Source organism: Amaranthus tricolor, chromosome 1, assembly GCF_026212465.1.
Source record: "Amaranthus tricolor cultivar Red isolate AtriRed21 chromosome 1, ASM2621246v1, whole genome shotgun sequence".
Taxonomy (NCBI): domain Eukaryota; kingdom Viridiplantae; phylum Streptophyta; class Magnoliopsida; order Caryophyllales; family Amaranthaceae; genus Amaranthus; species Amaranthus tricolor.
This window is the reverse complement of record NC_080047.1, coordinates 14,460,514-14,474,352: the sequence shown is the minus strand read 5'-3', so window position 1 is coordinate 14,474,352 and position 13,839 is coordinate 14,460,514. Positions and strand designations below refer to the sequence as shown.

At 32.7% G+C, this 13,839-nt stretch overlaps 1 protein-coding gene and 1 non-coding gene across 3 annotated transcripts; one reads left to right on the top strand and one right to left on the bottom strand.

Moving 5' to 3' along the window:
• The first annotated feature begins 4,375 nt into the window (after window positions 1–4,375).
• Window positions 4,376–4,469, top strand: LOC130801182 (small nucleolar RNA R32/R81/Z41). The gene has a single exon (XR_009039527.1). It is a non-coding gene; the product is annotated as a small nucleolar RNA R32/R81/Z41 (small nucleolar RNA).
• A 2,203-nt stretch (window positions 4,470–6,672) lies between these two features.
• On the bottom strand, window positions 6,673–11,592 carry LOC130805161 (EID1-like F-box protein 2). Of its 2 annotated transcripts, none has more exons than XM_057669831.1 (3): window positions 11,254–11,592; window positions 9,134–9,909; window positions 6,673–7,244 (listed from the first exon to the last, which is right to left on the bottom strand). In XM_057669831.1, exon 2 carries the CDS (start codon window positions 9,896–9,898, stop codon window positions 9,152–9,154), a length of 747 nt encoding a protein of 248 aa, XP_057525814.1. In that variant the 5' UTR covers window positions 9,899–9,909; window positions 11,254–11,592; the 3' UTR covers window positions 6,673–7,244; window positions 9,134–9,151. The 2 variants fall into 2 exon arrangements, with proteins under 2 accessions (XP_057525814.1, XP_057525822.1); XM_057669839.1 differs by lacking the exon at window positions 6,673–7,244 and adding an exon at window positions 7,251–9,025 and having other exon boundaries at window positions 11,254–11,577.
• Between the last annotated feature and the right edge of the window lie 2,247 nt (window positions 11,593–13,839).

The window sequence follows — 13,839 nt, the reverse complement described above, 5'->3', positions numbered from 1 at the left end:
TTTAACTTTGATTTCCGTCTTTCTTTGGATAAATTACCAGTAAGGACCAAGCTAATTTCTTGGTTTATATTCTTCATAATTTCAATTGTCATATATCATATAACATTCTCTATTTCATTATTATTGCTTTTTCGTACTTTTATCTATTCACATGGCTAACAGTACTCAACCAAGAAATTTTCCATTTATATTGTAATTATTACAACCGTCATAGACATAATGTGGATAATTGTTGGGCAAAGCATGGTTTGCCAAATTTGTTGAAATTTAAGAGGTCACATGACGGTAGTAATTGAATGGGCTCTAACAATGAGATAGCAGCCCCCTTGTTATATTCTATTGATATTCTAGGTCTCACTTTGCTCAATAGCAATGTTTTTATGATCTTCTTGGTACTTCTTCAGTACCACATTATGTTAACCATTTAAGCGGTGATCTTTCTATCTCTTGGCTTATTGATTCTAGTGCTTCTCATCATGTCGTTGGAAATTGTGACATACTAGTTCACACTCGAGATATAAATCATTGTCCAATTAGTATTTTGGATGGTAAACAAGTTACTTTTAGTGTAGGGGGTGAGGTGAAATTGTGCACCAATATTGTTCTTCGCAATGTGTATTATGTGCCCTATTTAAATTGCAATTTGATCTCTTTTACAGCTTATTGTTGATATTAAGTGTTTTGTCACTTTTACTGATACAATGTGTGATATTCAAGACCTACATTTGAATACTCTAATTGGACTGGGTGATACCCGCCCCATCCCCGCCCCATCCCCGCCTCACGAAATGTACAAATTTTGAGAATTGGAATACCCTAAATTATTTTTCAAATTTCTGAAAACCTTGAATTATTTTACACCTATAATTAAGTTTGGATATAAATTTATGTATTGTGGGTGATTATATTGTTATTAATTTCATATTTTCATGATGCTTCATTTGCTTACAAGGTTTTTGGTAAAATGTTTGTTTTGTAATTTGATCGGATCTCTGGTTTCGTTAATAATATTTCATTATTCTGATATTATTAGCGGTTCATTTAGTTGAATTAATGAGTGTTAATAAAAACATAATGTGATTCAGCCATGAATACTACTTCATAAGGTCTAAGATCATGTTTTTTAGAGTAAGATTTATAATTATGTTTTTTCTATTTTTTATCCTTTTTTCTCAATAAAATTTGTTTATATTCATTACGAGTTGTGTAGAGGTAGGAGATATTAAGTGATGATTAGACGGGGATTTGAAAATAAATATGTGACACAGATGAGTATTAAGCGGGGATTTGACGGGTGGTGGGGCGGGTAAAATGGGTATTAGACGGGGATGGATACTCAGATGGGGATGGGGATGGGGATGGTATTAGGTACAAACCCATCGGGGCGGGGACGGGGAAAAAAATTATACCCGCCGCGGGGATGGGGATTGATTTACCAGATAGGGATGGGGATGGTAACGCCAATACCCGCCCCGCCCCGCCCCGTTTGCATCCCTACTGGTGGTTCTTATTATAATTTGTGGCTCGGGTATCCTTTAGATAAATTAGTTCGATATCTCCCTTTTTCTAGTATTAGATATGATAATAATGAAAATAAAGCTTGTGAAGTATGTCATCAAGCCAAACATTCTCAAATTGCTTTTTCTCCGAGTGAAAGTAGAGCTAGTTCTCGATTTGAGATTATACATTGTGACTTGTGGGGAAAATATCATACTCCCTCTTTATGTGGTGCCTCATATTTTCTCTCTTTGGTTGATGATTACTTTAGAGCTGTTTGGGTGTTTCTTCTTTATGATAAAATTGAAGTTTCTAAAATGTTTTGTTCTTTCTTATCTATGATTGAGAAGTAATTTGATGCCAAATTTAAAGTGGTTCATAGTGATAGGATTATTGAGTTCAATTGTATGCATGAGTTTTTTTAGCACAATGCTATTTTATTTCAAACTTCATGTGTAGACACACCCCAACAAAATGAAATGGTTGAGCGTAAACATCGTCACATTTTGAATGTTAATTGTTAATTGTGATCGTTTTTCCGTGGGTCATATAATTTTTTTGCAGTTGTGCCTGCAAACTCTGAAACACGATCATTCAAAGAAAGCCATGAAGGATGCAGGGTGCAAGGTACTATGAGGAACGAGATAAATACTTTAGAAGATAATGGTACTTAGTGTATTACTACTCGTACTCCTGGTAAAAAGGCTTTTGGAAGTCAATGGCTTTACAAAATCAAGTATAATTTAGATGGTAGTGCTAAACATCTCAAAGCTCGGTTAGTCGTTTTTAGTGACCATCAAATTGTTGGAATTGACTACACTGACTTTTGAGCTAGTGGCCAAGATGACCACGATTCGAGCATTTCTTTCCATTGATGCTGCTAAAATTGAGAGTTGCACCAAATAGATGTTCATAACGCCTTCTTACATGGTGATTTATATGAAGAGGTATATATGTGGTTGCCCCCAGGGTTTGAGGGTGGTCACTCTGGTAAGGTTTGTCGTCTACAAAAATCTCTTTATGATCTCAAACAAGCACCCCGGTGTTGGTTGGCCAAGATAGCTAATTCTCTTCGACATTATGGATTTTTTCAGTAATCTGACTATTCTCTTTTCACATATCAAAGGATGCAATTCAGTTGAATGTTCTTATGTATATGAATGATTTGATTCTTTCTGGTAACAATTCCACAACTCTTCTTGATTTAAAAAAAATATTTGTGTTCATGTTTTTATATGAAAGATCTTGGGGTATTAAGGTATTTTCTAGGCATAGATTAGCTAGAAATCCAAAGGGTATTTTTCAGTGTCAACGCAAATACACTTTGGACATTATGTTGAAATTTGGTAATCTTAGTTCTAAACTGGTGCTTTTTCTCGTCGAGCCTAAACGTAGACTAGCTAAAATAGCCCGCTTCTGGGAGATGTTGAGTACTATCGTCAGTTGGTTGGCGTTTAATTTATTTGTTGTTCACGCGACCTAACTTGGCATATTCAGTGCATTTGTTGTCACAATTTCTCCATGCTCCTCAAAAAGAACATTGGGACGTTGCTATTCGTGTTGTTCAATACCTTAACGACCTGTTTGGTAGGTGGTAATAAACAACGGTAATAGGAATAAAAATTAGTGTAATTTTGGTTGAAAATCTCTTGGCTACTTTGATAGACATGCTTGTCCAACTTCAATCATCTCATTTTCTTCATAAAATTCATTCTAATACATGACCATTGGGAGATGTGGTATTAGGTGGTAATGAAAATTTGTAAACAAAAAAACTTTTTTGTGATCAAAGTTTTTTTATCATGGGAATGATATGAAACTTTTGATGAAATTTTACACTATAAATGATTCTCATTACTACCATTTAATATCACCAACCAAACGGGCCATAAAGGTTGTCTTGATCAACGTATTATTCTTCGCTCTGTTTATGACTTGTCTTTGTCTGGTTGGTGTGATTCGAATTGGGCTACATGTCCTCTTATCGGTCGTTCCATAACAAGGTTGTTAGTCTTTCTTGGGCAACGACCTATATATTGGAAAACAGAGAAACAAGTCACTGCGTCTAGATTTTCACATGTGAACTTAAATGATTGAAAGGTTTGCTTCTAAGCTTAGAGGTACATCATTAAAAGCCATGAAGTTATATTGAGATAGTCAATCTGTTTTGTATCTTGCTCATAACCCGATTTTTCACCAGCGTACTAAACATATAGAAGTTGATTATCACTTTGTTCATGATGCCATTCAAATAGGTCTTATAAGTCTTTCTCATGTTCTTACTACAATGCAACTAGTTGATATTTTCACTAAGGTCCTAGGCCATAATTAGTTTCAATTTATTCTTTGCAAGTTGAACATGTGTGACCTTTATACTCCAACTTAAAAGAAGCGTTAGGATTAACATTGTATTTAGGGTATATTATTGGGCCAACGTATAGTTAGCGCAACATATAAAAGTTTATTCTTACATACATTTAACGTACATTGTCAATAAAAAAAAATCAAGAAAAACAATTTTCTCAACATTTACTTTTTTTGCTTACAAGAAACGTTGTAAAACAATATACTATAAAACCCGATTCTCAAATTAGAACTTCATTCCGTGCAAAAAGTAAAACTCAGAGGCCAGGTATATTTGAAACGCAGCGTTTACCATCAAACGTTGCGTCCGAATGATTGGGTTTTACAGGCCCATAATTTATAACTAAGGGCTAAGGCCGAAGACCATACCCTAGGGTTTATTTGCGACATACCGCTATATATAGATGCCGATCTGCAACTTGAAACCCCAAGTTTTCATTCTCAGTTTGAAGTTGTGCTTAATTTTACATTGTTTTTGAGATTGTTTATGTTTAGCAATTTTTGATGATTTTGAAGATGAAAATGATGTAAAGTTTTGGAATGAAGATGGATTTTGATATTGAAATTCATTGAATGATAGATTCCGCTACGTTCTTACTGATTCATCTTTCTCCCTCTCTATTAGGTCAATCTCTACTTGTCTTTTCTAAATCCTAAAGGTATTTTTCAAATTTCGAGTATTAGAAAGATACAACTATTTTTAATTTCCTATTCTATTCAATCATCTTTCCTTTTCTATTAAAAATTTGCATATTTTAATTAGGTTTGTTGATAAAAAATTTAGTGGTAAACTATTTGCAAATCAATCATATAATATTAATAGTTTTGCAATTGGTAATAATTTCCTTTTTCTAATCAATGCTTTAATTTAATAGAGAACTATTCACAAAACGCAATTGTAAGTTGTAACTGTTTGCTAATGTTTTTAGTGGTTCAATGTTTTCAATATTTTAATGGTGAACTATTTACCCAATTTTACCAATGCTAATGATAATGCTTATAGTTTTACCTACTAACGATTTTAACCCTAATGCAATTAAAATTATAAAATTATACGATTTTATTTTTACAACCATAGCATTAACCATTAAAGGTTACAAATACCGATAGGAAAAGACAACAATGGGTAAGACAAGGAAAAATATGTATGCCTCACTGTCTTTTGATTTGAATTGATACAGAGAGGCAATAACTGTTTTGAGTAAAATTATTTTTAAATTTACTAATGTTTGATTGAGACTCCTAAAATAATTCTAAAATACGTCTAATATTTGCTTTTACATATAATATAATATATTAATTTAAACTTTAATATTTTTAATTTATAATAAAAAATTATAAAACTTTAATATTAATAATTTTTGCAATAAGATGAATCATATAAAATCACACTTAATTATGTTTTATAAATTAAAAATTAATTATAAATTAAAATCAAAAAATAAATAACATTATATTTTTTAATGTTTATGAAATGGAGGAAGTAAACTACACAAGCCCTAACTAGCGAGTTTAAGGCCATGTACTTTTCGTACCTCAATTTTCAAAAGGCGGCCAAACCAACACATGCACTTAGGTTAGTTTATCAAGTATTTTTCACTAAAACCACCATATAGGCTATGAAAACATTAAGAGCGCAAAGCTCAATCTCATCTCTAAAATTAATTAATCAGAAATTCTTATGAGAGACAGTTGTTTTGAGAGACTATCTCTAATTAAATTGATTTATTATTTATTTTTTAAAGTATTGTAAATAGGTTTTAAGAATAATGTAAATAAATATTTAAGATATTAAAAGTAGATATTAAGGATTCGGGCCATTATTTGGTTGATATTTATTGACTCAGTTTAAGTAATCGCCTACTATTGGTAACAGCGAACCCAATCAAACCTTAACATTGGACTAAAAGACGCTTAATTTGAAATAAATACCAAATCTTATTTTGAAATTTTTTCCCAAACAAACTTATTTTCTTCAAATTTTCCTCTTGCTGTAACATATTCTATGCAACCAAAAGTGTAACACAACTATCTAAGTTCTATTTAGGCCTACTTAGTAGAGCTCATTGTTGTTAAAATCGTGATTCTGATCTACGATTCTACGATTTTACGATTTAAAAACAAGTGAGCGATTTGAATCGTAGATAGAATCTTAAAGTTGTAGAATCTTACGATTCTAGTTGAAATAAAATTTTTTAGAGGTAAAATAATAATACGATTTTACAATCCTATGATTTAACAATTTGATTTTACTAATTATGTATTAATTAATAGGAGTATTAATTTTTCTTATGTACCATCTTTCACTAATCTCATTCACTTATATAAATAAATTTCAAATGTTCCATTATGAAAACTTTTAAAAATAAATTATTTAACCGGTATGAAGATTTAAATTAATTATTAAAAAATTTTCTTTACATTCTTAAAAATAAAGTCAAAGAAACTTTATTCATAAATTTAGACTTTTAAAATGGATAATAGTGATAAGATACTATATATTTTAATATATTTAAGTTTATTTGCGGAATCGTACGATTCTACAATTCGATTCTACTGATTTGATTCTATCTCTGTAAACGATTCTAAGTAGAATACCGATTTTAATAAGGAAAGAGCGAAATTTCTTTCTTCAAAATAAAATATTCTAAACGGGAAGAACATTAGGAAACAGAGGGAGTATTTACGAGTAAATTATATAAATGCCTATTTGTACAAGCAATGCAATGATGGAGCAATCAAGCCAATTGGGATATAAGTAGGACTTCGATAACAACTAACAAGTGTCTCAAAGAACAATTTGTAAACTAATCTTTTAAAAATATGTGCATTACGGTCTAAATAACTAAAATCCAAACTACAAAAAATTAGTCTAATGCACAAATGTTTCCGTTGGATGATAATCTAAGAAAGAGTCGCACGCTATAAAACCCACACAATAGTAAGTGTAACTGCTCTCTGAAGGGTAGTACCATACACGAATACAAGGGTAGGACTAGGTTTGCTAGCATCACACAAGCTGAATGTGCAACGAACCTAAAACGCTATAACAAAAGCTCATTTACATTATCAAGTATACCATAAAAATGACTGAGTTAAACATTTCTCGGTTAGCAACATCATATCTGTAATTGAAATATATTACGAAATTAGTGTACAGACATTTTCAAATAATGCTTTTCTTACACTCACTCAAAATAGGCCACCGAAGATACATGACCAGCTGAGCACCCTTCCACAATTGTCAGCCTCTCTTCTTTCCCAGATATTGAACAACATTCTTTTTGCTTGGCATGTTGAGAGAACCGAAAGAAGCTAAAGCAAAGCTCCCTCCAAGTCTCAAATGAATTTGGGACAAGTACAAATGTACAAAGTCCACTTTCCTGCAAGCGAATGTGTAAGACCAATCAATTCAACTTAGTCTAGACTCTAGAAACATATCTAAAACATTTCCCAACAAAGTTATGGCTAAGGATAGAAGCCAGCATCCTACAAAAGAGAGAAGGTGACACCAAAAGAAATACAGAAAACAGAGCTCAAATTGGCCAGTGTAGACCTTGGGTACACAATGTTGTATGCACTATCTCAATCAAAGTAATTACTAACAGAAGGGCAGAGAAAGCAAATCAACATGATTGAAAGAGCAACAGCCACGGTAGTCCGTAAAGCAGGCTCCACGCAAATATTTGTTTACTTCTCACAAGTCACAACACATTCCTGTTTATTTAGCTTGAGTCAGTTATAACCCTAAAAATAAATAGGAAGATTACAAATGTCTAGTTAGTCATGACCCGTCACATGGCTAAGGTTCATATAAGCTACATAAACATAAAAACCAATTGACTCTTGTGTTCAGACACTTACTACGCGGCCCAGTCCATCAACAGGCCAAAAAAGGTACGAGCAGGTTAGGGTGGATTAATGTTGTGTTTGGATTGAATAAAATGGAGGAAAGAAAGGAGGATGATATGCAAGGATGTATTTTCCTCTATTTGGATAATAAATGAGTGGTGGGAAACGAAGCAAAAGGAATTGGAAGGATAAGATCCTTCACATTGTGTTGGAAAGTAAATTCTCTTAAAATGGAGAGGATTTGAACCAGAAAACTCATCTATCATCCCTCTCCTTCTCTTCCCCTTCCCCTTCTTGAGCCCCCATACCCAAGTCTCACGCTGCTATCCAAGAAGACTAGCTGAGTACTGAGTTTTATAGTTTTCGGGTGGAGAAAGCACACAATAATCTTACATCATGCCGGTATACAACACATGGAAGATCTAATTTCCAATGACTTGGATATAATAAAAACCATGTTTACTAAGGGAAGCTAACATTGACATATTTTATTAACAAGATTGATGTGGCCTTTTCATTACAAATGAATTATGAAATCTATCATCTGCCTAGCTTCAAATATCAAAAGATGACAACAGCACGAAGTTAGTTCACCCCATAAAAAAGACCAGCTTAAGAATCCATTCAAACTTAGGTCCCTTCACTTCAATAAAAGGTAAACTAATGAAGCTTTAGGTCAAAGCTACCAAGTTCAATAAACAAAACAGATGAATTCTTTTGATCAGGAAACAGTTGTATGTAAACCTATAGGTACTTATTTGAAGTTAATGAAACTAGAATATACTTGATCGTAGCTTCCTTGAAGTGGTTAAGCATAGAATTTGAGGTAAATACAAAAGTACAAAACAACCACAGGGTTCAACTTAGAAAGAAAATCAAATCAGAAGTTTCCAATTTATGAAAATTCTAGGACATAACTTCATAAGATAAATTCAAGATCATTTAGGATTATCTCATTATAACACACAACCACAATAAGTTCAAATAAATTAGGTTTAAGAAAATTTAGAGCCAATATATTTAGATATATTAAGTGAAGACAAGTTCAGGGCTAATGTAAGATAGAATACATGATATTCAGGTGAACTGAAAGCACCCTATATGGCTACATGTTTATAAAACCAGATGAAGCACCCAAAACCTTATGAATCTTAATTTTAACACAAAGTCCTTGCATTATGTACATTGATAATGAATAAGCCATACTATTTCAATCCCATAGATCTTATCTTCATCCTTTTGGTTACTCCTATTCCTATATATTCAAATCAACATCCCTTTTTCTATAATACCAACATGCTTTGGGTTACACCTGAATAGAAAGTTGGCATTAACAATAAATATGTTGGGGTAATATTTAGTAATTAAGCACAAACAGGTGACAAGTAACAAGTATTGATGCCTACAAGAAAAATTGTACCTGTAATTGAGTTGACCATTAATCTAATTCAGATGCTTCCTCAGTATCAGACAAGGGCAAGAGTGTGCAGACCCCGAACATGTGACCATTAAGACAAACATAATACTCGATGCAATCTTCGTAAGCCCCTAACCTGCAACTAGCACTTTGGGGTATCATTTTTGCTGCCTGCATACTCCATAATTTTGCCTTACAATAAGGGCACAACTCTGTTGAGAGAAGTTGTGCACCTCTTTTGATCAGCAACTTGCGAACTTTTGACATTGAAAAGGACTTAAACATGCCCCTAAAAAATCCAATGTCCCCATCTTCCCCCTGGTCTAGATGTTCACAAGGGTCCGAAACATATAAAACATCTGATCTGCATTGTGGCAAAAGAAAACTCTTTCCTGAAGTTCTTGAGAACCTAGCTCTGTAAACAAAATGACTAGGAACGTTAATGTTATTGAATAAGCCACCTTTGGTACACCCCGAACAGTATATAAGCAATTTCGCAAGCGCCCTCCAACTCCCATCAACACTATGGCTACCAGACAATTGAAGATCGAGCATCATCTTGGGAGCTCTAGTCTTACAAAACTCTTTCCATAATACCCTCTTTGCAAAATCATCAAACCATTTACAAGCACATGAGAATGCTGCAATCAACTTAGGGTGCCAATTAACCCGTTCAAAAACAAGAAGAATCACATCTTCAGGTAGATGCCCTTTGATACATGCACAACTTGCTGAGTGTATGCACCGATACTGTTTTGACAAAGGCATGTCTTCATAACCTGCAGTGCACAAACAAACACACAAACATAAAAATTGTGATCAATCTTAGCACTTGTAAGTAATTGAAGCAAACACAAGGCAATTGAAAATAGCTGAATAGTAAAGGGGACTTCCAATGTTCATGCCATGAATGGGAAGCTTAAATAACTTTATGGTCAGGTAGTCCATTCTGAGTTATCCGCGTATATAGCTAAGTTGGTATGTTAATGATGTTTACTTTATGCTCGGGTTGCTTCAAGGCCATAAATGTCATTTTCGGATCAATTACATTTGACCCAATTGAAAACCACCAATTATGTAATTCTAAATTGAATGTAGAAAAATACGATGAATGGCTTTTCTTTGTATTCTATTGAATGTAGCATGTCTTTTCTTACTCACGGGTGAACCTAAATTGATAAGTTTTGGGACTAATCCATTCAATTATTCTGAAGATTGTAACTTGTGTTCATAGCGGACAGTTAAAACAAATTGCGCAAATAAAAGCTAGTTAAATCAAATATGGTGAAATACTAAGCACGCTAGGGTCTAAAGTTTCAAACTTTATCCCTAAAAACACCAAAGAACTATGGTAGGGGTGATCAATGCAAAGAAACAAACACTTCACTAAACTAGTAATGAAAAGCAATAAGAAACGAAGCAATAAACAAAGACACAAGATTTACAAAGTTCACCCAATGTGGGTTACGTCCTCGGTGGTGGTAAGCTTGCTTGTGTTATGCGAAGAATCAATGGAGCTCTCAAGAACTCATACAATACAGTATTACACTTGGAGAGGAAGAAAAGAGAAAGAGTAGGGTTTATGTTTGGCTTAGGGTTAGAATCAACATAGAAATGTGTGTAGGCACTTCTATTTATACATGTGTAAATATGGGAGTAAATGAGGAAAGGATCCAGCCCTAATGATTAGCCGTAGCATTTATAGCAAACAAGACACTGCCACGCTGCAGCCCGCTCGACAGGTCGAGCCAGACAGGGGTGGTCGAGCGGTTTACATGTCTGGTCGAGCGGCAGTCCAGAATGCCCACTGACTTGGTCGAGCGGCAGTCCAGAATGCCCACTGACTTGGTCGAGCTTGTCCATTCGATCGAGCACTTGTCTCTCTTGGTCGAGCAGCCTACAAAACCTCTCTCTCATCATCATAAACATACACACATACTCTTCCATACACCATCAACCTCATCATACGCCATTGGTGCACTCAAAAAGTCACACCAAACTCAAACATATGGACCAAGAACATTCACAGTAGAAACGAAGTTACAAACTGTACAAATTAAGTAATCACTACTAAGTTCAGAAACTATTGGAATTATATGAATGCAATTCACTAAACAACTAACCTTGCGACAGATAATTGAAAACGAGCAACAAGAAAAAAAGCAGCGGTCCTGCAGAGACAGATCTCGCAAAAGAGATGACTGCAGATTAAAGAGATGATGAAGAAATTTTAAAGATAGATTAGAGTGAATTTGGATTTGATGAGTAAATTTGAAGACTGAGTCTGAACAGCAAAGATGAGAAACTGGTAAAAGCAAATTGTATAAAAATTGGATGAATCGTTTTGTTAAGAACCCTGAATTGAATTTGAAGGAAAATTGGGGAAAAACTAACGGAAGGAGATAAGGGGACGGAGTTTACACTACAGATGGATAGAGTCAAAGAGAGAGATTGATCTTTTGTATGTATTATGTATACTACTGTTTATAAATACACCAACTATATTTTTTTATTAAAAAAAAAAATTTGTTAGAGGGTAAATCGGGAGAGGATCGATGAGAATCAAATTCAAAAATCTATTGAAATAGCAAGCTAGTTTCTTACATTGAGACCAATGGTCAATCGGTTTAATTATAGTTTTTTTCTAATGATTGATCGGTAATTAATCTATTTAAGGTTATAATTGATAAGGTCAAAATTAATTTTTTTATAAGTTATAACTGATTAATTGAAGACTTTAAAATAGTACATCCATTAAAGTTATAAACTTATAAATAGAAAATTAATCACTTTAATGTCAAAATTTATCAATTTTTGGTCCAATTGAAAATTTTATTTTAATTGAACTATTTAAATTTACTTTAAGTTGAAAATGATCACTTTAATGTCAGAATTGACACTTTTAAAGTCAAAATTAAATTTTATTTTTTTAAATTTTATATTTTGGACTATTTTTATTTTTTAATTTTTGAATTTTAAACCGACCCATATGGACGGTTTCGATATTAGATCGTCGCTCACAAGGTTTTGCTATATTGGAAAACAGAAACTCTTATTTGAGACTGGGTGACTGTCGTTATGGACATACCCTTTATCAAATATTAGAATTTTAAAAAACGGAAAAATAAAGAAAATAATAATCTAACAACACAAATTCTTGTGAAGCATTATTTTTAATTGGGCAGATCCATTATATATATTTTTTAAAATATTATAAATGAACATTAAGAATGATGTAAGTTGACATTTAAAATATTGTAGGTAAACATTAAAGATAATATAAGTAGACATTAAGAATACGATAAATAGGTATTAATCTTTAATGGGTTAGACTTAAGATACATCTTTTAAAGAGTCAAGAGAGAAGCTAATCTAACAATTGCACCTTTACTATACTTTGCTGACAGTTTTATCATTAATCTTCAGTGTAAACTGTAATATAACAAATTAAAATTATTTAACTTCAGGTTAGGAGGAAACTAAGATCCAAAATTACAACTCAAACAAAGAATCTAGCATTGACATAAATTAAAGAAACTAATTTAATGTAGGCGTTTACTCTAAGCATCCTCAAATAAGATGGAAAAAACAACACAAATAAGGTACACAAAAATCAGCAAAAACAGATCAATACAACTCCTTTTCATAAAATAATAATGGTAAATAATTTTAAATAAATTGGTTCAACAATATTTAAAAGTACTCTAGGGACTACATTTTTCCCACGTTTTCTAATATTCTTCCCATTTAGATTATTTTTAAGACATATATAGATGATAAAATATATCCATGTGAGATTTTGTTAAATTCGTCTTAATGTATATTTTTTATTATATATTTTTTATAATTTTTTATGATGCGTATTTGAAGATGTTAAGGCTCAAAATTTACTTTGAAAATTGTGCAAAATGTAAATGAGAAGAACATTAGAAAATGGAGAAAGTATAACAAAAAAATAAACTATCATTTTTAAAATTTACTGATCACAATTATAAGGTTAAATAATTTAAATGAGAAATGTAAACGCTAGTATGCCAAGATTTATCCCTCTTAACCGCCTACTTTAACAAAGGTCGTTATTTTAAATAATGATGGCCAAATATTAGCCAACCACAAAAGTTCCTAGTGTGCATAACCTTTTACTTGGATCACAACAAATAGAAGGAAGACAACATAGTTATATCATAGTATAAGAAGAGAATATCACTCGTTGGTAGCTAAAATTAATCCAACTGGACAACCTGTTCAACAACCTTACGGACTACATTTTCCTCATAAATTTTGTTCTTACCTGGTTAAAAAGCTCAGGGTAATGTTGTTTTATTACATCCAAAGTCTCCCATGTGGCTTCCTCTCGCTTCTGGTTTGACCATAGGATTAGTTTGATGGTTTTATTGCGATTGTTTCTAGTTTTTGTGTCAAGAATTTTGATCAAATACTTTTCAATGGTGATGTTTTGGTCTAATTTTTAATTTTTTTGATTTTTTGAATTTTTTTTACGGATTCTCAATAATATAAACAATCAACACATATGAAATCAACCTAACACTCACAAATTCCTCACTCTCTGACAACGATGTCAAAAACTTATCACACAAATTTATCTCAAAGAGTGACCGCACGTGCACGATTCGTGTAGCACAATACAAGTGGTGTCCATGAGGAGTGAGTTGTGAGACTTTAGTGTCTCTTTAAGTGTTGAGGGAACA